The sequence below is a fragment of the Polistes fuscatus genome, unplaced genomic scaffold (assembly GCF_010416935.1).
Source record: "Polistes fuscatus isolate 324 unplaced genomic scaffold, CU_Pfus_HIC Scaffold5, whole genome shotgun sequence".
NCBI lineage: Eukaryota > Metazoa > Arthropoda > Insecta > Hymenoptera > Vespidae > Polistes > Polistes fuscatus.
The window spans coordinates 6,776,386-6,802,976 of NW_025113129.1; the positions used below are offsets into that span (position 1 = coordinate 6,776,386).

The window sequence follows — 26,591 nt, forward strand, 5'->3', positions numbered from 1 at the left end:
ATTTAGAAGTTATTTACAGCGAGCATGCAATTGTCTCATCCTGTATTATGCATACGTATTTGCCCCCCAAAAGTAAAAATATATGGACGGCAGTAAGTGATACAATGCACGTAACTTTTTTTTCTCGTGCTGCTTTATTATTAAATTAGAAATAAGCAATAAAAAATAAAAATAAAAATTGTAATTTAAAAAAAATACTGATCATAATGAAAATATGTTGTAAATAATGTTTTTTTATTTTGACACTTAATGTTTTAGGTACTGGCATAAAAAAGAAAATGTTTTTAAATCATATCTTTTACTATTTTCTTTGTTCTTTCGTTTGTCTACAATAAGACAGGTGTAGCATATATTAATAAATACATTTAATTAAAGCCCAATGTTTCTAAGACAAAATTAGGATCACGTATGAATGCATTACTAATTGTAAGTATCTTAAAATATAATATTTGTTTTAAAAACAAATTTTTATTACATAAATTGTTTCTAGGAACTTGAAATCCTATAATATCAAAAGTATTTGATAATGATGATATTGAATATAAGTGTGTAATTAATAATAAATAATGATATTATATGAAAAATTTGTCCTTCATTAGTAATTCATAATTGTAAAGGAGTATTGGCCAAAACAATAAACATTTAACATGATATGATTTTACAATTGCGCTTAATATATTAGAAAGATAACTAAATATATGTAATATCAAATTAATATTATACATAAATATTAATGCAAGAATTTTCTTTCCGTAATATTTATAAATAAAAACTTTCGTTTTTTTAGCATACATTCATTACTTATCATCCAACTTCTATTAAATTAAAATTAAAAGTTTTGAACAATTATATTTCATTGTGACAATGATACCTGACACATCTGTTATAGATCGTTATGAAAATATATAAAATATATCACTACTTATAAAATACTATGTGCAAATTGCTCCAAAATTTTATGCCATTTATTAAATATTTGTTTAAACTTTTAATATGAGAAAGAGAGAGAGACAGAGACAGACAGACAGACAGACAGAAAGAGAGAGAGGAGATAAAAAAAGAATTATAGAGTATGCTAAGGCACGGGAGAGATTTACAATCAGATTTATTGTAAATATTATCACTTACTGTTGAGATTGATTTTAAATTGTACACCGAATATTGTGTATCACTCTTTCTAGATCAAGTAAAACATATCAATGTGTGACCAAATTATTCATTGCAGTCTCGATAAAAGTGCAATGTGAATTCTAGATAATCAACACCATGTTGATTCTTACAAATATTCTGTAACAGAAAAAAAAAAGTTAAAGTATTATCATTAGGAAAAATATCTCACTTTGAAATTATTTTGAAACGAACTTACTTCTTGAGGTTGTACAGTGGGTACACGAAATTTTAACGTTTTCCTGAGATAATGTGCTACATCTAAAGGAAAAGATTGATCGCCTGGTTGATTATTATTTTCAATATACTGTGTTTGTTGTTGTTGCAAAGTATAAGTCCAACCACATATCATCGTCTCGTCAATAGAAGTTGAAGATACGGGACATTGTTGCACCGTTTGCCAGAACCAAGGCATACCGCTATAAAGTATATACAGATCAATTATTAAATTAATCTTAAAGGTATAGAAGAGTAAAAATAATATTTTTTATTAGAATTACATACAGGAAATGTAATGTAAGATGCATATCAGGCATATGTTTAGATAGCGGTATAATACAACTTATATTGTTGGGAGTATTTGGTGACGCGGCTGAGCAATATCGTTGATCTAAGGAGACATTAAAGCTTTTGGCAACAATAAACAATTGGGGTTTAGGTTCAGGTGGTAAAGAGCCTGCAGCGTTACTAGCTACTTCTCCCCAATCTGCACCAACAGTTTCTCGTTTTGTCCTTTTATGGAGATATTTGTAATTGTTCTAGAAAAAAAGAATATCATAATAATATATATTTATTATATTTCGATAGCAAGACTTGTGGGAAGAAAAACATATTATAGAAAAACATTGTTCTGTATATAATGAGCTACCTCTTTTACGAGAGTTTGTGTGCTAGGATCAGATGGATTAATGCCATTTTGAAAACCTTTGCTTACTTTACGCTTCTCTTCGTGGATATTTAAAGGTTGCTCCAGATGATCTGCTAAAAAGAATCAAATGATAACTGTAAGAATAAAATATATTCATAACTTGTATTATTTAAAGTATATATATCATATAATTAAACTTACAAATAGATTTTTTCTCTGGTGGATGATCGGGTTGCGGATCTTCCAATTGATGAATTTCAGCTGAGCAACAGTAAACCTAAATATAAAATATATTTTATATAAATATCATATCTCTTTGTAATTTTAGGTAGAAACACACACACACATGCACATGTTATTTATATAGAATTCTACCTGACATGGACTTTCGAGTTCACTAAAATGTGCAGGGCAATCATTTGGCCTTCCTAAAGGAATTGGATCTTTGTTCGAAGATGTTGCATCAACGTCTGTTCCTTGATCATTTTCATCTACGTTACTGGGAATAGCACCTGCGCCGTTTTTACTCAACCAGTTCCCAGGAAATTCGCTATAATTATTATTTCTCTTATTAAAAATATATTTTCGATAATACATCGAGCGTAAATAATTTAACATACTTATTTTTATCGAGCTTTGGTTGTGGTCCCGAATGATTTATCGGATACCACGAAGTTATTTCTTGAGAATATAATTGCTGTTTCGTATTAGGCGATTGTGTTGTTAAAGAATTACTTTTTAAAGGTAATCCACCGTCCAATCCTCTCGTATATGGACCATGTTTTGTGAATAAAGAAGATATTGTACTATGTAATAAAGAATTCAATCTAGGATCATATGTTGGAGTTGTTGATAACATGGTTGGATGAACAGGTTTCACAGCAACCATATCTTTGCTTGCCATTGTAGACAATTCAAGGCTACTACGTTTTTGATACTCCAGAAAGTATAATGTTGCCATTGCAACCAGACTATAACGCGTAATAATCGTAAGTTTGTAAATAATTTAAAAGTTATAATATGCAAAGATAATAATAATTACCAAAATGCCATGATCAGTATAAGTATAACAATAATAATTTGTATAAATTTATTACTGCATAGAAGTTCGTCCTCTCTTTCAATCCTTTTTGTTTTACCAAGAATAGACGATTTATTATTAGTAGGCGATGAATATTTATTACTCGAAATACTAGACACCGTACTGACGGAACTTTTAAGACTGTCGCCTCTTTTTAATTTAGCAAGGCGTTTGTTTATTCTTTCTAGTTGATCTATTCTAGTTTCTAAACTGTCCGTTACCTAAAAAAAAATAAAATAAATAATGATAAATATATTGACATTATATCAAATTCAATTCTTTAACAAATACAATCTAAGAAAATGTGAGAACATACTTTGCAAAGTTCTTTTACAGCTCCTACATTTTCCATGAATATTCGTTCTTTATTAACGACCAAAAAATTTTCAATCCTTTGACCATTGGGAAGAACAATATCACCAGCTGGAAGTACAGCTTCCGGTAAAATTTGTTGTACCTCTTGAGCTATTACACCTGTATCTTCTTGCGGTTTTATTCCCAAACCTGAATGCAAGGCAAATTCTGGAGCATATCGATATCTTACTACACGAAGCTGTTGTACATTTCTCAGTTGTTCACGTGTATCTACTTCTTGAACATTTTGTTTAGCTCTTGCATCACTTGGTTGAACAATATGACCAGTAATCTACGATTACATACATATATACGTTACTACGTATCTACGTACTCTTTTGAGAATTAATAATTATTTTACTATTGTTGTATCATAGAGACGATGATTTTAGAAATTACCTTCATATTGCCATGAATTACAAGAGCTTCGTCTGGTCTATCCGTGTTAATGCCAACTCGGCCTGCATGATAAACGCTATCAGATGCTGCACCTCTTTGCCATCCCCCTTCAGCTCCAACGCCACTACCCTCAGATTCAAATTGTCCTGGATTACTTGCCTGTACAAAATGTTGCTGGTTCTATAGAACGTTCTGTCCTTTAATATGTTATATTTTTACAAAAAAAAAAAAAATAAAAAAAATAAAAGAGAATAGAAAGAACTTGGAAACAAAATTGGTAATCATTTTGTTAAAACAATATTATCTTACCCTAACGATTATTCTTTCGGAAGCATGTGCCACGACTTGATAAGTAGCTTGATCCGCTGTATGAGCATGGAGACCAACAACTAAATGAAAATATCTTTGATCTGGGTTTGGCTTTCCTTTCTTACGCATATTATTACTCGTTGTTTCACTAAAATGTAAGCGGCCGACTGTTACTTTCGTAACACGCTCGCCGCCTAAATCCACCCTGGAAACAACGCTATTTTAGTGTAACATAGAGAAATGCTATTTACAAAGAACACATTACATTAATTGTACGAGGTGCTTTCAATTAATTTTATTTTTAAAAAATTATTCGTCAAAAATATTGAGAAAATTTCAGGCTTCTAGTGTAAGTAATTTCTTGGAAAAAATAAGGAAAATTTAGAACTTGAATGCATATCTCGTATTATTTACAATTAGTAATTAATCTCATTTCATTTATTATACTCACGTAACAGGATGAAAAGGTTTCTTGCTTCTGTCGCTTTGGCTTTGTTCTACTCTGATCGTTTGCGTCGGCGATTCAACTTTAACTCCATAAAAATGTAACTGAAAGCTATTTATTTTTTTCAGACCTTCACCAGTTCGAACAAATACAGCCTCTCCTTGAAGTTGAGCATGACAAGTGATCTAGAAAAAAGAATACGACGAACGATCGATATGGCTATCCAAAATGCATATTTTAACATTGTCAATTCTTACTTGAAAATGATTTTTCTTTTGGCAAACAAAAGCATCGTCGGAATTACTGAAATTAAATCCTTTATCTGCATCGACTCTGTAATGCGGTACAGGAAGTTCTTTTAGATTATGATCGCAAAGTACGTGCCAAGAAGTTTGTTGAAAAGGATGAAATCGAATACATTGATAACTAGGATCAATGTAATTGCTGTCAGCAACTTCGTCACCATCGAGAACAGCACTACTACTGCTGCAACTATGTTCCACCGTTCCCAGTTCCGGTTCCTTATGCGAAGACCATACGAAGAGTACAAAATGTGATTGAAGGAAAAAAGGAAGCGCAGGCATTAAAAAAAAACAACTATTTGACGATTACTATATTATAAGGTAGATATTTACCTGTTTGACGTGGACGAGTCCATCCTGACTAAGTTTTCTCTTTTTAGGTGCTGACTGAAGAGACGAATACAAGGTGTTAATACCATCATTAGCATGTTCGTGCGACAACGGTACTAAGGGTGGTGCAATTTGTTGTTGCGTCGACAAGTTCGTCGTTCCTGACGTAAGATGAGGAGTTAAGACCGGATGTGTCAACAACAAGGAATCGGTAGGTGTAGCCAATGTTCTTGGCGAGGATGGTAACAAATTGCCTGGATAATTAGATGTACTACCTTGGTGATGTAAAAGTATTTCTTGTAAGGCTGCCTTTTGATCTGGGATATATGATAAATTTTCATCAAAATTACATTTTATCTCAATAATAACCGTTATAAATAATAATGAAATAACAGAAATACACAAAAAGCATCTTACGTGGCGAGTGAGCGTGTTGAGGATCATGGTGTCCAGGCGGAGAATATGGTGGTTCGCTTCCACTGTCCGGTGGACTTTCTGGCAACGGATGTCTACCATATACCATAATCAAGCAGTAACAAGAGGTATATCAATTAGAAAATACATGATGTGTGTGTGTTCATTTTAAATGATCAAAAGATACATAATTGTCGTCAACTTACGGATGAACGTACGATTGTGGATCTTTGTAGGTGGTACCATTTGGGACGGTGGTAGTGGTGGTACCAGAGGAACATGCGTTCGACACAGCATGGTTGTGAACGATTGGTGAAGGTAAACGTTGTGGTGTTTGCTGACTACCCGTTGCTTCAACTCGATCACCATGATTCGTCGGTCCACTTCCGTTTTCTTCTGCTGCGAGAGTGTCCGCGAAATATCTGAATAGAAGAAATAACAAATAAAGATAAGTATTATTTTTTTTGTTTTTATTATATTTTAAATAAGTCAAACATATGCAACAAACGTATCTTTAATGTCCATTATTTTTCTTCATTCTTATTTACTTTCTTAGACTTGTTAGAAGTCTACTACTTTACGTGATAATATAATTAGAGTCTAGTTAAAGCGGAAAAAATAATTTACTGTATAGTTTTCATAAATTAAAGGCGGTATTTATAAAAGTAGATGTATACATGAATGCGAACGGTGCAATGGATATGCGGAATTTATAAAACATGAGATATCGTTATCGTTTGCCTCGTTACAAGACGAAATACCGACTGGCATTTGAGCGTTGCCACGATTTGGGTTCGTTTCTTTATAATTTGTAAGTATAAAACACAGATATTTTCATGTTTTTCTTCTTTACTCGATTTTATTTGTATTAGAATCATAATACTTTTGTATTCGTGTATTTACCTATAATGTTCTCATATTCTAATTAGAATCTTTCTAAGTTTCTTTGTTTGTATTGCACTTGCGTTAAAGAGATGAGTATGTAATATATTGATTTATTAATTTGCTAATACTTGTTTTTTTTTTTTTAAATTTAAAGAATATTTTCTAAAGAAAGATAATATTATAGTCGATGTAAAGGATATTGTTGAAACCTTTTAATGCTAGAAGCACACAACACACAGTGAATTACCAAGCCTAACTCAGCATGCAGTGATTCCATCAATTCCATCCAGTCTGTCACTGTCATTATATCATTATACCTCTCTGCGATCGTTACTACACGATATCTGTCTGCTCGATATAAATGTATCTGTCTGTAGAGAAGAGTTTATACGTTAGCAAACGAGCCAATCCAATGTTCTCTATCTATCTCGTCTACAACATGAATTCAATTTTATTTCGAAAGGAAACACATAGACGAACATTAAAAAATATTAATAAAAACTGTCGATTTCAACTACCTTCCTCTTTAAATCTCGACTCTAGACAATATGCAATACCTAACATTTGACGATGAATTGTGGCACGTGCTGGAACAGCGGTAGTATGGATCGTGTCGAGACCGTTCAATTTAGAGATTTAACGTGATATGCGTATGTCGACGACAGGAAACGCGTGCTCATTACTTCGAATAATAAGAGCATATTGTATTTGAATTTGTTAGTCCTTTGCGTGGATATCAATTATTATTGAAAATTAACGCGAATCTTTCTTTTTTAATTGCAAAATTTTTATAAAGTTTTTTAAAATTAGAATATCAGTTTGAAGACAAAAATCAATAACGGTAAACAAAATATATTGTACGTATGTACCAGAGCCATATTTTCTTGTTAAAATGAAAAATAAAACAAATAAAGAGATTTGCGAGCTTAACAAAAGTAGCTCTCGTAAATACGTATATATATATGTGTGTATGTATAATGATGTATATATATGTTGAGACAAAACACAATAGCCTTGTTCTCTCGTCGAGTTTGCAACGCACATTGTACACGTGCTTGTACACGCGGGACGTAGGCGTTAACGATGGCTTCCCACCAAAGTTAAATTCACTCGTTAATCTGAGAGATGGTAGCAGGAGGAGCTTTTTAAATTAGTTGCTTCTTTAAAAACAAAAAACCCATGCGCGCGCGCACACACACACACACATACACGTGCATAGAATCGAACTCCTCGATGATTTTCTTTCGAAATACAAAAATCAAACGTTTACGAAATCAAAAAGAAAAACTCACGTAGCTGGTTGTTCGCTGTCGCTGTTAATGAAATCCTCCAACTGCGAAAAGTCAAAGGCTTCGTTGTCAATTCCTCCAACGAAGTCACCTCGACCTAAAAAAAAGACCAAAAAAAAGAAATTCGCATTTTTTTACTGGCATTGCACATCGCTCGTTTAATGTTTATAAAGAACTTTGTCGTTGCTGTCGTTATCTTTTAACGTTTTACATCATTTATCATTTTTTAACTTTTGTTTTTTTTGATTAAAAACATTCAAATTTGATATTAAATACTTAAATTATTAAAAAAAAGTTACACAGCTGTTTACAATCGCAATGTTGAAGAAAAGTAAATAAAATCTATACCATAAATTTACGATATTTATTCTAACTAGATAACAACAGTATACGATTAACGGGAATGTGTGAATGCATTATTATGAGGATTAGATAATAAGAAGAACATCAATATAACGAGAAACAAGACGTGATATCTTTGACTTAAGTCTCTTAACAAGAATCGATTGGTTGGTAACCTTTTTAATCTATTTTACAACATAATCGAGAAAGCGTCGAGTATACGGACAAAATCACGTTGTCTATCATCTTGATAATTCGTTCAAGAGACTAGAGAAGTTTAGAGAACAGTTTAGATGTAAGAAACAAAACGAGAAAGTAGAGAGATTTATTGGTTCGAGGAGAAGTGATTTCTTGGGCTATTGAATTTCGAAGATGATATCATGCTCGAGTGAACAGTATATTGTTGATACACTTGCAGAATACATATTCGTTTTCTTTTAACGATAAATTCAGTAGAATTTTAAGAAAGTACAGTTTAATATTTTTATCGTTATACAGGGTAGGCCTAAAGTTCCTAGATAATTTTAATAATCATTTATTCTCTCTTTTTTTTGGACACGTAATAAAGAAATTGAGACATGTATATATAATGACATACATATCTCGGATATTCTTAAAAGCATTTAATCCAGCGACTCAAGTGTCATAACTCGATGCTTCCGGTCTCTGTCATATAAGTTATATAGCGTTAACCAAACGTTAAAGCGCCTTTAAGACTTCGCAGAAATCATCATAGCAAGCATTTACACTATAATATCCTTTCCATTGATAGATGTAATGTTATCATTTTTAATCGAGCCAGGTAAAACGTCATCCCACGTCCCATTGACATTTAATACCTTGTAAACATCAACATTTTACATATAATCGATGCGAATAAACATGAGCTTAGTTAGCAATTTAAAAGACTATTGTATCTTGAGGAGTAAAATAGGCAGATCATCTCTCTTGTATAAAAGAGATTTTAATCTGTCCTTTGAAAAAGAAAGAGACGCTTTGTTGATCAGAAAAATAGAATCAATAAGTTGACCATAATTATCTAGGTAATTTGAAATATTAATCATTTTTATTTAGTACTACATTTTTTGAATCCTACATGCCTAGTTTGTAATTGTACGATTTGAAAAAAATGGAAAAATTAGTTTAAAATGTGTCAAAAAAGAATAATTAATAGTTCAAATTAGTTCGAAATTTTTAATTCATTTTATAGTTAAAATAGAATCCGTTTCTCTCTTTATTTTTTACTTTTTTTAAATAATCGAATAATTGATCAATCTCTCTATTAAACGTATCTTATTGTAAGTTGCATTTATGTATGTAAGAAAGAAGGAAAGATCGCGATTCTTCGATTATAATCGATAATTATAAGTGAAAACAGTTATCGATCGAATATCCTGTTTTACGAGATACAACTACAAAATCATTCGACATCGCGAACACGTTATCTTTGTATTTTCTGTACAACTAACATAAGCGAAAATATAAGATTTTGCAATATGTAAACACACGGTTCGAGTCTTCCCGTTTAAATCTTATCCTCTATGTCAATCTATACTTTGCCGGAAAATCCCAGACATTCGTGGAAGGTGAAGAAGGATATATATTCTCGGTGCACGTGACTTTACTTGCTCGATACATCGCATTTATATAATTAGTATTGGTATATAATGAATGATTATTCTTTTTGAAGCTCGGTTAAAAGTCTTTTATAGTCCTTAGGAATTACGAATAAGGAAGTTGTGTAATATTTAACGCTACGACTACAAGATGCCTCAAAAAAGATTAATATAAGTATTTTCAAGATTTTTTCTTTTACAATTATCAAAATAATAATTATCAGAATAATGTTATCTAAAAGATTTTTTTTTTCTTTATTCATTATTGTAGAGTCAAGAATATCATGTTATTTAACTTGATTATTTTATTATAACATTTGTTATACATATGCTCTTTTTTATATATCATTATCAGTATTGTACGTTTGCAAGATATGAGAAAAGAGATGAAATTTAAAGGGTGAGTCGTTGTAAAGGTTGGGCCGTTGCCAACCAAGTTACCGGTAAAGTATCGACCAAACACTATTCTCTAGCTTGATGCTTCGAATATACTTTGAATCTGAATATCTTTACATTTCAATATAGATATATATCTTGAACATAGATGTAGATGCTCATAAACACACGTTATGTTTTTCTAGAATATTTTTTAATGCAAAATAAGTGTGAAATTAAAAGAACGAGCACATACAAAATTTCTCTCGAACAATAATGCATATATGTGCACATAAAAAAATGTATGATTTCAAAATATTATAAATTATAAATTATAATCTCTTTGAATAAATTTGCATGGTAACGATCGTCTTTAACAATAACTTATTTCTTCCTCTTTCTTTCTTTCTTTCTTTTTCTTCATTTTCATTTGTAAAACATGGATGTAGATCTTTCTTAAACTTTCCCACACGCAGGGTAAAGTCAAGAAAGGTAATATTTTTCCACGCTGTATGTAAGTACGCGTGTCTTTGACGATGAGTTTCACCGGGTTTCTGTCTTTTTGCGTAATAATATGACGTAGTCATTAAGAACAAAGCCGAAAGGAAGTTGTTAATGATCTAACAAAAAAGAGAGAGAGAGAAGAAAGAAAAGTTTGAAAGATCGTTCATTAAATCAAACGATTAATTACTATATTTTATGAATGATAAATTTGATGAAGTAAATTATTCTTCTTTTTTGTTTGTTTTAGATAAATATTTGAAATTTTCAATTGGAATCTTATAATTAGAATTACATTATCTTATAACAAGATAATAATTGTCTAATTAATGATATAATTTTATTCGAATTTAAATTATTCGAATTAGTTTACCGAATTAATTCGATCTATCAAAACGGTTTCTTTTTAAATATCCGAGTTTAATTGTACGTTCGATTAATTTAGAAAATGAATGACTGTTTGGAGAGTTAGTTGAATTTAAGTTTTAAAAATAAAAACGTGTCGCGGAAATGATCGGTTAAATAGAGTCAACATAAACGTACCATAGTATTTATTTATTACCGTGAATAACTTGCATAAAAACATTTGGTACGAAATTTATAGAAAATAACTAGTTAACTTTCACTTGTGTGGAAGATCGATATTCTTATAGTTTGCTCCCTTTTTATAGTAGATATTCGATATAAAGCGTGAAAATGATCGAAATTTCAATTCTCGGGAGTATCGGTGCATCCAATCGTAAAAGAAAACAATCATTAAGTATAATAAGCTTATGGCCAATCAAATACTGAATGATGAACTAACAAAAACTTGCATATATATATATATATTACTTCCTTCATCTACTTTCACCTGTAGTGCAAATAGAATAAAAATGAATCGCCTAGATATTTATATCTATAGATAAAAGTAATCTAAGGAGTCCTTCGAGAAAATAAACTTGCTTTCGTTCGATATTCGAGGGAACATCCTTCCTAAAACAATTGTAACTTAAGATACAACGATCGATTTTGTGATTAATTATCTTCTGATATCATCTACTATTTTATTACAGATTTATTATATCGATCGTTATGCAGTAACAAGGAGATCGATAAAAAGTTTTCTTTGACCTTGGGAAATGTACAGAATTTTATGAATTTTTATTAATATTTATTTAATAAGTGGGAGCGAAATATTTGGAAAATTCTAATCTCTTTCCAAATATTCGAATATTCAAGAGGAAAATAAATGCGTATGTTTGAAAATGTGAAAAATTATCAAAAAAAAAGTGATGCGGAACGTGCGTCGAGGGTGTAGTATCATAGTATTTCAAACCGGAAGAGAAGGGCAACTTAAACGGAGGAAGTTAATCGTGTACGAAACAAAATCGTCGATCTAACTTGATCGCAACGCTCAAAAAACAGGGGCCAGAATGCAGCTGTCCTATACATTTTTGCTTCTTATTGGGACCTAAACGATTACGGTGTGCAAGGTTTAGCTACTGCTTTTTTCACGGTAATTAACCCTCTCGTTTGAAGGGGACAAACGCTGTATGGACACGGTCTTGCCACCTTCATCGCGTACGTCAGGTGTTAAAACTGGTATCACGCAATACCAACGTGTAATCCGGATAACAATTTGACATTTCAAGATGATCATATTTGTCCAAATTGTTAAGAATTTCGTTCGTTAAAAAATTATATTATTTCGTTTGGATCGCGATATTCTTTAGTTTCTTTTTTTTATAATTATTATAGATTATTAAAATTTACCAGTAATGTTAAGAAGTCTACGAGCCGAAACTTGATTCAAAACTACAGTGTCATCGTGATGATCACTGGTATGTCCCCGTCCCGTTTGAACAGGATCAGAGGATTGATGCTGTTGTAATGCCCATGAAAATTCCATACCGAGAATAATTAATTCCTTTTTCGAAACAGATCACAGAATCACTTGGTCGCTACATAGCGTCGTACTTGATGTTAGATCACTATTAACGTCCCAGATAAAATATTGTTGTCAATGACGTCGTTAGAGTCATTCTTTTTACACAAATGACTCTTGTATTATTTTCTTTTTTCTTCTCCCTTTACACGCTTGATTTTGGTCTTCTTGTAACACTAACGTTGACAACAAAATGCAACTCGCATGTGTTAGGTGTGTGTAAAAATCGTTAATGCGATTAAGAGAAAAAACGTAGAAAAGTAAAGTCCATCGGAGAAACAAACTATCGGTTGAGAGTTATCCGTTATGATTCGTGAATAAGCGGGTTGTTCGTGTCTCTTTAGTCTTCTGGTGGGGGAGTTGCAGTTTTCTAGGGGGTCGCTCCTTGATCCTCCATACTTGTAGAATATAACAGTGGGGATTTGCCCTCTGCTACTAGGGCGGTGCTTAAAGCTCTAAGTCACCCTATGTGGAGGGTGGTTTCCAACGATTCCATTTTCTCCCCCCCCCTCCCCACGATGTGCACCGTGAATTAACAGTTTCTTATTTTTTCTATTTACTTTAGTTTTTGTCATTTGAAACAAACAAACATGAACAAAAAATTTCTACGCAATTTTAAGAATCAATCAATGTTTTTTGAAACTTTCTCTACAAAAAACATTTGGAATTTTTGGCCTGCTGAATATATATATGTAATAAGACAAGTGATCAATAAAACGGTAACGTTGTTAATAAGAAATGATAGTTGTTTCTAATTATGGAATAAGAAACAACGACAAAAGAGAGAAAGAAACAAAGCAGACGACATCGATTACCAATTAGGCTTTTTGCAAATGGCCTGACATTTACCTTATACTTATCCGCAGTTCTCCAAGGAAAATAAGTCGACGACACGAAATTCACAAATGAATTCAAAGCTTACCCTAATTTGCTTATTAATAACGGAACTCTTTGTGGATGGATTGATTGAGATAGAATAGACACGATGTTCGTTATCTTCTATTTACGTCGTGTGAGTAATACTTAGAAATAAAATTATATACAGATATAAATATTTATTAATTTTATAGCTTCTAACATGAAATTGTACTCTCTTGAAAATGATTGTTTTTATCTTTGACTTAAAAAATATATAAAAAAAACTATTACGAAAATTCGAACTGTTAAATCAAACTTTTTCTTTATAAATCTTAAAATTGAAGATTTCATAATAAAAAGTACCTGAGTTTAACCGAAGCGTGTCGATTAACGTCTCGACTTTACAACTATACTTACTACCAGTAATAATGATCTCGATTTAATGTTTATTTTTCTAGTCTTCTTTTTCTTACGACGAAATCCATCGAATCATGCGATATTAAAGCCGGAAATAAGAAAGATAGAAAAAACAAATAATATATTACGAAAGATTTAAATAATCAATAAACCGAACGCTTCTAAATAATTGATAAAAGCAGAATAGTTTTCGTTTGCTATAAGTAATAAAGAAGAAAATATTTGAAGAAGAGTATAAAACTTGTGAAAGGAATGAGAGGGACCTACTTTCTGAAAAAAAAAAAGAAAGAAAAAACATTAGGTGTCTACTAAAATAAATATCTTTTTAGAGCGTTTCTAATAATTTCTTATTAAAATGATCATTTTTTTTGTTCTAATCGTCATACCAAATGAAAACTTTTTACAATGTTATCATAAGATGAAAGTTGAAGTAAATATCTATATGAAGTATGAAACGCGGAAATAATGTAACATGTGAAATTATCTAAAGATAATAATTTAAGGAAACATACGGAGAGGTAAAGCCGATGTGCTTTAACGGATTTTGCCAATTATTCCATCAGAATTCTTTTAGCAACCACCTGCTGTCCAGCGGTCCGTCAGACCTTTGGACATACATATAATACAACCCTCGCGATACCGTTTCGTCGCGTGCATGTTCACGAGTGCGTATAATCGTCACTTAAGTGCCCGTGTGTTTCTATCGAACCCCTTTAATTATATCATCGTCACACACCATGTACCACCAAATGTATTCCTGCTTACACATTTTTTCAAGTACAAAATTGAATAAGAAAAAAGAAATTCTATTTTTTTTTTTTTAATAAATCTAATCAGAAAAATAAAGATAGGAGTAGTAATTAACGACATTTTCGTTCTCTCGGATCTATGAAAATATTATTTAATGAAAATTAATTAACGAATAAACAAATGATAAATGTAAATCACATAAATATATTTATAAATCTTGTACGAAGATATACGTGTCCACAGATTATGATAAGCTTATCGAATTTGCATTTATCCGTGTATTCTGTAATTGCATTCACTGCATCGAACGTTGTAGTAGTATATAAAGAAAAAAGAAAAGGAAAAAATGAAGAAAAAAAAATATTGTGCAATGCGTTCAGCGTTGACATTCTTGCATGCCAATTGAATCAATTAAAGGCACGTTAATAAAACCCGTTAACATCGTGCACATTATCAAAATGATAATGTAATATGATTTCATATATATCATAATTGATTTTGAAAATCACGTAGGAAGTTTTGGCTCACCCTATATATTATATAGATCTAGAGATCTATAATGTATATGATTTATTCTCCAACGCTTGTTAAAAGATCCGAGGTCCCTGGCGACCCACACTAATTAGTTGACCCGATGTAGGTTCATGTCTAGAAAGTCAAGCGTGTTTGATCACTGACACGGCCTCAAGCGCAAAGCCTTAAAGCCGTGACCTCGGGTCACTTGGATTAACCAAGTCACGAGCAAATTATCACGGTCATTAAACCATCATCTCTTATTTTATGCTATCGTCTTCCTATCTTGAACAATACAAAAAATATTTCAAGGATCTCTTAGGATGGTTCAAATACAAAATGTACAAATGAATAAGAAATGGAAAAAAGAAACAGAAAACGAAATATTAATTGGAAAATTGTCGTTAACAAAGAAACTATAAGGGGTATCGATAAAATTCTTATAAACAATGAGAGTCTGACCAAAGAGAAAATAATTTGTTTTTTATGACTGGAATTTCCAAGTTATTGCCGGAACGACGACACGGCTTTGCTCGTGCACAATGAATTATTGGCGTTATTAACGTCGTTGTTAACGTCAGTGGCACGATCATAGGACGCGACGTACCTGCAAGTGCATGCACGCATGTAAACCATATTTCTCAAATGCTCGTTTCGCTTTTGCATTCTTTCTCGACCTATCAAAGTCACTGAAAACTTTGAAAAATCGTGAAATCGTGTCTTAATATACGTACCTCTATACAGATATACAAACATAACGTTAAACGTGCTGATATATCAGAGACGTTATTTGGAGTTAAATCATTTTTACCTTTAGACATTTTTCAAAATAATAATTTAATTATAATATTATATTTTTGTGCGTGTTCAATAATTTGTTAAATAACCCGAGTTAATTTTATCAGTAATAAATTTTATACCTCCTCTAATTAAAAATAAATTCAAACAGTGATTATAGAATAAAAGTCTGGACGATATGGTATATTAACACTTTTAATTGGAACTCTAGTAACAAGAATTATTTAACGTTTCTCGATTGTGCATTGTGGATTGTGTTATGTTTGCCACACCTGTACACCTTTCACCTAGCTCATTGGAGTGTACGTAATTGAATGGATTCAATATATATATAAATCGACAATATATATATATACACAATATATATATATATATTGTAGACTAGAAATCGGTCAATCGTGAGATACAAAATGGTATGGCGTGCTTTGTGAGAATGTATATTAACCACTTGTGTTCTATTTTATCGTATTCATAATACGACATATAGATACATAAAAGCAATGCGACGAAACATGAAATGATTTTCGATGATCGATACTTTTGTATGAGTTTGTTTTGTTCAAGACGGGTGTATCGGAGAAGCACAAAGTTTCGAACTTATTTTCTTTGGAACATGTGTCAGAACCATATTATCTATCATATGATCGAAAAGAAAATTTTTTTCTGACTATAAACGAAATATTTCGAGGTTATTTTTTTTAAACGACATTTCACCTGTCCCTTTCAAAGAAATTTTGCGTGTGTCTACGTACTTATTCTCATCCACACATCATTTATCCGTGACGTGCCTACCTATGAGAATAAATATTACCACTAAAGCTATAAATATGATAATACGTCTAATGTTGCTATACGAACATACATACATAGGTACATATATTTTTACATTCGTATATTTAGTAACATAATATATATATTTACATACACCTATACACGCAGAACTTATAAAGAACGAAGAAACTCGATATTTAGTATTATATATATATATATATATATGTATGTATTGAACGTGTTTCAAACGTAGAATCGAATAGGAATGAAAGAAAAAGAGAGGACAGTGATAGCGTGACTCAAAGAAAAAGCACGACATCGGGACATCAAGAGGAACGCTGGAAGCCATTTTTCTTTTATAATAGTCACCCCTACCAGCTTTTCTATGACCGATGGAATCAGCCATTTTGGTACATCGTTACGTTTCAACAAAATCAAAGTTCTTATTTCAAAGTGACATTAGATTCTATTCGAAATTTGTCACCTTGAAAATATCTGTATTTCTCGTCCAATCATTTTTCATATCAATCTAATAACTACGGATAGTAAGTATAATAAATAATTTAAACCGAAAAGTCATCCGATTCCCACACTGATAGTTTTGAACTTTACAGCCTGGAATTTATCGGCTTTCACTGACTTCATAGTTGCGTCACTTTGGCGATGATATAAATACATATTTGGCCATTATAGATATAAACGTAAGATCGATTACTATAATCTTCTTTTTTATTTTTTTTCGTTACGTTCGACATAAAAAATATTTGGTTTGTTTAACGTTTGCGTTTAGAATAATTTTATATAGGAAATATATTCTACGCGAAAACGTTTTCATCAAATACTTCCGCTTATACATTAAAGTACTTATTTCTCTTTCTTTCTCTCTCTCTCTCTCTCCCTCTCCCTCTATATATATATCTGTATAGACACAATCTAAGAACACGTGCTTAATGACGTTTCAAACACGCAAGTATTGTACATCGTACAAATCACAAATAATAATAAGTTTCATAATCAACGTGTCAGTGACACACGTACCAAGTTCTCGACAACAACGCAATCATGATTTATGAGAAATAACTATTGAAAATAAGTATTTACGATGAAAAAAATTTAAAATAAATTTTGAACAAAACAAATGAAAATGTTAACTACGTAAAATAGATGTTAAAGTGTCTATAGATCGATTTCTTAATTCTTACAATGCAAAAGAAAAAATCTCTATATTTTTGTTCGAAACGAATTATCCAGAAAAGTAACAAATATATTTCCAAGTTTTCTTGACAAACGATCTCTCTCCGTCTTTCTCTCTGTTTCTTAATTTGACCACAATAAAATCTTTCACGATAATATTAGCAAAGTTTTTATAATAATATCTTTCTGTACAATAGAACATAACTTTGCTACTATGTCGCAAAACAGTACGCTATCTATATCTTTTTGTTTTTCTTGTTACTTCTTCTTTTTTCCCGACCGAACACGAGGTAAAGAAATGTTCGTTTAAAATGACCACGTTTACGAGCGGATATTACTACGTCATTCTATAAACTCGGACTTGTCATTTTCGAGGATGTTCATCGAAACGTAAAATTACAACGATGCAAGACGTAAGCGGATCGCGGCGATGTTTAAATAACCGCACGATCTTAAACACGCTTTTAATTCTTTCAACCTACTTCTACTACTAGTTTGCTAACGTGTGGGAGAATAAAAACGTAAAAGAGTGAGTGAATAAGAAAAAGAAAGAGAGAGAGAGAGAGAGAGAGAGATGATGTATAAATACTCTCTCACATATTAATTTCATATACTTAAAATATATATATATATATATCTATTATTTCAAATTTCCATTATCATTCATTACAAATTTGTTTATTCATAACGATCTCTTAGAATGTGATCTTAACAGAATAAAAAGATAATTAATATAAAAATGAAGGAATTAAAAAAAGAAAATAATAAACGTTAGTTGCGTTTTACATGCGGAACGTCTCAATGCACGAACGAACGCGGCACGACTCGCGAGTTACAAAGTAGTCCACACATCCTCTCTCTCTCTCTTTTGCTTTCTATCTCTCTCTTACATTACAAACAATCTCCAATGAAAATCTAGAACAGCCGTCACTGTAAACCCGCTGTTGGCAAGTTTGAACTGCTAGAATGATAGGAAGAGATCGTTAATTCTTACTAGTCTGATGTCGTATTAGTATAAATATTAGTCGGATTATAGTACTCTCACTCCCTCCCCCTCCCCCACTCTCTCTCTTTCTAGTTTTCTATGTCCTTTATTTGTCATAGTTCTCTGAAGAATTCAAACAAACATGTTCGTTTTCACGTCATAGGAAACACAATTATGTTCCCCACCAATCTGCAATCATGATCGTCCTTCTTTTTTCTGTTTAAAAATTATTTTGTTATTTTTTTAAATGATCTTTCAAAGAATTCAATTGGACATAGTGCATAAGTGCAATTTGCAATTAGATCAACGTGTATTGATTCGTTTCACAATTCCTTTTCGTGTCATAATACATAAAAAAAAACACGATTACGTAGGAAAACATTTTTTATCGAATATTTTTTTAAGACTTTTAAAAAGATCTTTGAAGAAACATTCAATTGGACATGGTGTAAAAGTGTAATTAGATTATCGCGCATCAATTCATTATACAATGACATACTCGCGTCATTAGAGTAATTGATGTCCAGAACAATGACGGAATTATCCAGGATAATAGGTACTGCCAACGATTTTCGTGTCTTCGGGACAAGTTGGCCGTCGTACCGTTCCAAGATTGTGCAACCACGATTCGTCAAAGATACATGCATATCTAATATATATGTATAAGTGAAGTTATTCCACGAAAGAGCATACTGCGAGGTAAAACGTGTGATATTATATACGAATGAATGTAGTATATACATATATACATGTATATGTACTTATACGGTGAATACACGGGGCCGATATTATCGGTAAATGCCAGTCGTCCAACGCTCGATTAAGTTGCACGAACTCGACGAATCGTATGCATTTGCTATGAAAAATAAAGAACGAAGAAGAAAAAAAATCTTTTTTGAAAGATTACATAATCATTTATTTAAATTAGAAGGAAAATCATTCTGCTAAGAGTTTTTTCCAGTATATATGTAAACATAAGTAAATATATATTATATATGTTTAAGTGTTGAATCCTTTAAAGATGAGGAGGAAGAGTAGGAGGATCAGAACGTATCCTTGAGATATCAACTATAGTCTACGTTTCAAGATTCCTTTAACGATTTATTCTCGAGCCGGTTTATTATTAGTAATTCATGTTTTCTTCTTCGTAGAAAAAAAAATAAGACTTTATAATCTATCTCTAAAATGTGTAATGTAATTAAAAAGATCGTTATTAATAGATAGAAATTTATAATGATCATTTGTATTATATACACGAATGAGAAATTTTATAAAGAAAAAAAATAAGTATTTATTTACATACAAACATATTATATAATACTTATTTCATGGAAAATTATTAACTTTTTTTATTTTCTGTTTCTATGTTATCATTTTCTCTTATGTTTTTTATCTATTTATTTTTTATATACTATACATTGATATTATTAAGTACTTTCTTTGAGTATTTATTTCGTAAAAAATCTTTCTTTATTTACTTTATCCGCCTTTAACTATGAAAAAATTAATGATCACGTTTGATCATTGATTATGAGAACAAACATAGAGCAAGTGGTGAACGTAAATACAAAAGCATCGATTAAACAAACCACCCTAATTGTCTTTCCCCCTTTTTCTTTCATCAAAACGAGAAAAAGGACTCGTCTCGAGCACGTGGACGTATTTATGGATACACTCCGCCCTTTTTCCCACGCACACCCTTTCAAAAATGGGAGGGCGCGTTAAAGGGCAGTTTATCACCCTTTTATGCAGGTGGTTGCTAGATCATATGTACTTACTAAATATTTCCCTTTCGGAAAGGGAAAGGTAACAGGTACAATCGGTTTAAATAATCACTCGAACCAAACGACATTGATTATTCTTAAATCGAAATTGATCGAATAAACGTAAGAATTGTTTTTTTGCATAAACCTTAACCGTGATCACGCGATGTCGTTTTAAACAAATTTTCATGTAATTAAAAAGAAAAATAGTCTTATTTCGTGAGTTAATGTAAAACGTTTATATAACGTACGAGTTACTATAACGATACACAAATCAATTGTACAATTGCATTAATTTCAGTAAATATAAAAAATACAAATAATTGTAGATCAATTGTATATGTTACGGACAATGTATATTTTGCGGGCATTCTATAGAATGCCAACGTAAAACGAGCAATGTGTGTAATGAAATAATCTTATTGTCGAATTACATGATATAATTAAACGTGAAAATACAAAAAAGATATTTAAATTACGAGATACATAGAGAGAAAATAAATAAATATTTAAATTTCCTCTTGTATCGTTTCGAAGAAATCGTCTAATTTTCTTGTTTATCTTTCACGCATAATCAAGTTCTACTAAATGAACAGAAAAAGAAAGAAAAAGGAAGAAAAAGAAGAAATTGCAGGAACTTCCAAAATGAATGAAAAGTAAAAGGGTGTATACCGTAAAGTAACCAATGGCACTGTTATCTGACGTATACTTGCGAAGAATGCGCATGCTCTTGAGCTTTTCCACGCAAGGCGGGTCCTGAATGCTTTTCACCGACCAATGTGCTTTCGTGGGTGGTACGAATCGACTCCAGCTTGCTTAACTTCGTGCTTTTATACGAATGGCTATGTCATACAACCAAATCCCATAACTTATTCTTACCATTGTCCCAAACAAATCTAACCGATGAACCGAAGAGTTCTGAACTCTCTCTCTCTCTCTCTCCTTCTCTCTCTTCAAAGAAATTTCGAAGTCAACTTTGAGAATTATAAAATAACGGAAAATAGATACAAATTTACCAGATGATTTTAAAAGTTAAATTATGAGTGCGTTTTTAGTCCACGTAAAAACTTTTGAGTCATGTAGGTACATTTGACTCATCACCTATAAAAATGTTCCCGCGTATTCTGTCTTATTCGATCAAAATATGTATAAATCTTTAGAACAATTCGTAAGAGACTCAAAAGGACGTAAGTTGTAAGTAGTAAATTGGCTCGTCGTGACGACATCGTTTGTTGCAATTTATAACGATCATTACTATACCGGAGTATAACAAACCATCGCTGTAATATACTTAGGTATATACTAACTGTTTGATACTATTTATAGAACTACACGATGTAGGTGAAATTGAAGCTAGCCGATAACTATCGTATCTGTACACTTATGTGAATGAAGATTTCTATTACTATTCTATATATATATTTTTTTTTCGAGCAAAATCATTTTCATTTCAACGATACATTCATGAAACACAGACACACATTCGTTGTCATACGTTATACGAGCAAAAGACTTTCTCTTTGAGTTTCTCCAAGAATTAAAGAAATAAATAAAGAAAAAAGAGATTAGAAATTTATCTTTACGAAAAATAAACGACAAAACAAACGAAAGCTCTTGAATCTCTTATCTGTGCACATGGCGGTACATTTAGATATGCACAGGCGTCAACATTCTCCCGAACCTAGAATTATGAGTTTGATAGGACAGTTAAAAGCTTTGCCTGTAATTAAAAGATAAGGAATATTCATATATATAAAGATTTCTCAACGATTAGTATTGCTATGGTATTTTGGAAGAAAATCTCTATACTCATGCATCCATATTTTTATGAATACAAAAGCAGATAATATTTCTGATTATTGATCACAAATTTTGTGTTAATTATTCATTAATTTTTATTCTAACAATTACCACAAACTCCAAAGAAATATACTGCAAAGTTCTCGATCATTCTCTTAGCCGATAAATGAACAAAATTCATTTAAATTCTTGACTGCATAACTTGTTTGTTTCCATCATCGTCAATGGTTCTATGATGATCGGAGGCGAACCGCAATGCACCGACCTGCGTTGCTAATAAACTATTAACAAGGGGGACATGTTTTCCTGTATTGAGTCGAAGCGCACAGGCACACTCTGCTACTTTAAAAGCTTATCCGCCTTTCAGCGAACTCGTTAATTCTCAATAGTTAAACAAAAAACTGAACGAAGAACAGTCGAGTTATTTGCAGCAAAAGGCAGTTTATCTCGAGATTAACATAATAGACAAGATTCAAAGCAATCGATCATTAAGACATCAAGGTATTGAGACATCATTCGTTAAACATTTCTTAAATGTAATTTTTATTGCAAATATCTCAATTTGCGATACGTTCCAGTTTACACAATGTTTCCTCTTCTAAATGATTTCATTGATTACTTATAAACAATGAAAAAAAAGAAAGAAAGAAAGAAAGAGAAGAATGAGCAATGAGTATACAACGTGTCGGACCGTAAATAATTTCGTGTAAACGGAAAAGAACGTTCTCTAAGTTACTTTCACTACCAGACGAACGGTAGAATCCAGGAAAACCAGAATCAAAATTGCTATAGTTAAATGAGCCTGTTAATTCTAAGAATATCTCAACAAGATGATATTTATTTCATTATACATTTTACTGACAACTTATATGTATTATAATTAGAAAATTCAAACGCGATGAAGTTTATGCTACTAATCTTTGACCCAAACCGAACGATGTTATATATTACGTTAAATCTTAAATTTAATGCGGGTAAATGTGTTCGATTTTCTTCATTAGGTATAATTCATAATATTTTATTGAAAATATTTAAACAATCCAAATAATATATTTTGGTAAATTTTTGTAAATTTGATAAAATTGGAAGATCTTCCGGAAATGTTGATGAAAATAAAGTATGTAAGTACTATATACCGAGAGCAACGTTGACTGCTTTCTACCACGGCATATCCGATTCGAGAAAATTCCGTTCTCCAGGTCGATCGTGCCGTATCCGCGAGAGAACGTCGCCAAGCAAATATCTCATCGGAAAGATGTACTTATGTATGTATCATTTAATGAACGTTTCAAAAACATATACACACATGTGTAATATAACGCGAATAGAAGAATGAGACTAATTTCTCTTACTTCGAATGCGTGATAATTATCTCAACGACTCGATTACATGTATTACGTGTCAGTTTAAAAATGACAATATGATTTATATTTCTTTTATTCTCTTTTTATTAATAAACATTAATAACATGCGTGACTCAAACAAATAACTTTAGTTCTTTCATTCCGAATAATTTTACAAATATGTTTGTTCTCAAAATCGATGAGAATTATTATGCAAATATAAGGAAAAAATGAAAAACAATTTTTGTCAACCTCCTATTGCGTCATTTTACGTGCATTCTAATTAGACGCTTATACAAAATTTCTTAAATAGGCTTTAAGCTTATAGATGATTTTAGAAATTCATTTTTTCTTTTTTCTCTGAGACTTTTTAAACTCGTAGTTAGGTTTATAATTGTACATAATACAGGCGTATTAGTAATACTATAGCTTTTACATATAATTTTTGTGTAAACACAAAAACAAATTAGGTTATAAAGTGTTAACAAGTTTTACGATACATCGATCGTTGTGCGATCATTTCACGATCTGTCGATCTTCTTCTTTCTAGGCAAGGCATTCACAAAAGTTTATCCTTCCAACGAACACAAGAAAAAAGAAAAAAGAAAAAAGAAAAAAGTAAATTGTCAATACGAACACGTTTAAATTACAGAAGAGATTGCTCAAAGAAAATAAAAGAAGAGAAAAGGAAAGAAGACGCACATTCGGTATCCATGGTGCGTTTTAAGGTCAACGTACGAAGCAACCAAGTGAGTACTTCACCTTAGTGTTTTCTTTCTCTGAGAATAGAGAGGAAAATATGAGAAATATGAAATGTTAAAAATATTCTATAGAAACGATCAACTATATCGCGACTTCAAAATGACGTTATAGCGATTCTCTCCTTGAACGTTCAACGATCCTCCTCCTCCCTTTTTTATTTTTTGCGGACGAACGCTTTTTCTCGCCATTACATTTTCTTCGCACGCGAGGCCGTGTAAAAACGTGTCGACGGTATCATTGGCCACGTAACTGGAACGGAAAACAAATGTGTGGCCCTTGTTTTCTTTTTATTCTATTCTTTTTTTTTATGAATAATGAAAAGAAAAAAAAATCCTACCAAAAACACGTGCATGCAAAGAAATATCTAACTTTCACGTTACGGACAGAGAAAGAGAAAGAGACATTAATGCGTCGAAGATAATAATCAAAAAGTTGATACGAATACTTAGCAAAAACATTTGAAAAAAAAAAGAAAAAAAGAAAATGAAGATTCAAGTAAAGATTTAGCAAAAAGATTTAGCAAAAGAGAGGAGAAGCGGTAAAACAACTTGTTAATTCACACGAATGCACTACTGATTATATCTATATATCTCTATGTACATATATACATATGTATAGTTACGTATAACATACACACACAACACATAGAGGTATACATACGCCACTCCTAAATCGAGATCGTAGTAAAGAAAGAGAAAATGCAATAACGAGTAAGAAAAAGAGAGTACTCACCTAGAATCGCCTGGAGGGTCTGCTCGTCCCCGTCCCCGATGACATCCATACCTCCGTTCGTGATCGGAGCCCAGCACTCTTCCGGGCCCGATCAACGGGCCCCATTTTGTCTCGGAGCTCGCTTGCTCGACCCAATGACGTCCCGCATATTAGACGTTCTCTTTCTTTCTTTTCTTTCTCTCTTTCTCTATCTCTCTTTTTATCGTCCTATTCTTCTTGTAATTAATTATTATTATTTATTTCTTAAAATAACAAAAAACAAATACACCAGGTTAATTTTATTCTTCTTTCTTTCTCCTTCTTTGGATTGTTCTGTCTTTTTTGTACTTTTTTCTTTACTCACTTTGTCTTTTTTTAATGCATCTACGACAATGTATTTGCGGGAAAGTCTTTAAAACACAAATTTTTTTTATACACATCAATCCTTTCGGAGGAATGTTAAAACGTAAAAATAAACAAAGAACAAGGGCAAGGATATTGTTGGTGGAAAATTAGAAGAAGACACGAACAAAACATCCTGTAGAAAAGCACTAAAAGACCTCGCTCAAAGTAGTACTTCTGCTCTCGTGAAATACCGTAGACAACTCGCGCGTAATCTTTGAGACGCGGAGAACTAAACTCTTCTTTCTCTCTTTTTCTCTCTTTCTCTCTCTCACTATACAAAGAGTTTCGTGGCTCGAAGAGGAACGACATGAGCGCGCGGGCGCGCAAATCGTTATACATCGGCGCCGCGGAAATCATTGTCACGTGATCGTCTCTCTAGATCAACTAATTGCGCGCCAAATCTCTTTGAATTCGTTAAACAATTTGAAGAACATTTTCTTTCACAGAAATTTACAATGATTTTCTTCTTTCTATTTTAAATATTCTACATGAAAATAATATTTATTTCGATCAACGTTTCATGTTAAGTCGATATTTCTTGTTTCCTTACTATGGTTATACCACTGTCTACATTATCGGTAACATCATAGTACTAAAGAATGCAAAAGTACATTGAAACTCACAAGTCTACTTTTCGCTAAACTACATTTATCTTAGTTACTAACCTGACCACCAGTAGGCGATAGTAGGAATTTAACGTATCAAAGAATATATCACGGAGCTTAGATAGAAGGAGCACGCACGGCATAGGGCATTTGGTATAAAATGTGTCCCCAAAAACAGCATCAAATAACATGTACATATTTTCACCACCAGAGTAGCGCAACAGGCAAGTAAATCTCTGTGACGTCACAAAAAACCGTTGAGATGTTGCGGTGTATGTAAGCATAAACAAGTATAGCTTACTCTGTGTTATA

At 31.9% G+C, this 26,591-nt stretch overlaps 1 protein-coding gene and 1 long non-coding RNA gene across 8 annotated transcripts; both read right to left on the reverse strand.

Moving 5' to 3' along the window:
• Nucleotides 1-281: 281 nt before the first annotated feature.
• LOC122522210 (myelin regulatory factor-like protein) lies at nucleotides 282-25,519 on the reverse strand. 7 transcript variants are annotated; one of them, XM_043643059.1, is made up of 19 exons: nucleotides 25,291-25,519; nucleotides 7,847-7,940; nucleotides 5,876-6,091; nucleotides 5,673-5,764; nucleotides 5,531-5,572; nucleotides 5,259-5,416; nucleotides 4,881-5,156; nucleotides 4,630-4,808; nucleotides 4,179-4,395; nucleotides 3,870-4,028; nucleotides 3,433-3,762; nucleotides 3,078-3,337; nucleotides 2,656-3,006; nucleotides 2,411-2,585; nucleotides 2,237-2,312; nucleotides 2,036-2,148; nucleotides 1,672-1,925; nucleotides 1,367-1,586; nucleotides 282-1,287 (listed from the first exon to the last, which is right to left on the reverse strand). In XM_043643059.1, exons 1-19 carry the CDS (start codon nucleotides 25,337-25,339, stop codon nucleotides 1,213-1,215), a joined length of 3,336 nt encoding a protein of 1,111 aa, XP_043498994.1. In that variant the 5' UTR covers nucleotides 25,340-25,519; the 3' UTR covers nucleotides 282-1,212. The 7 variants fall into 7 exon arrangements, with proteins under 7 accessions (XP_043498994.1, XP_043498990.1, XP_043498991.1 ...); XM_043643055.1 differs by having other exon boundaries at nucleotides 4,881-5,144; nucleotides 5,259-5,572; XM_043643056.1 differs by having other exon boundaries at nucleotides 4,179-4,383; nucleotides 5,259-5,572.
• LOC122522212 lies at nucleotides 6,218-7,035 on the reverse strand. Its single transcript, XR_006305011.1, has 2 exons — nucleotides 6,764-7,035; nucleotides 6,218-6,269 (listed from the first exon to the last, which is right to left on the reverse strand). It is a non-coding gene; the product is annotated as an uncharacterized LOC122522212 (long non-coding RNA).
• Nucleotides 25,520-26,591: the final 1,072 nt, after the last annotated feature.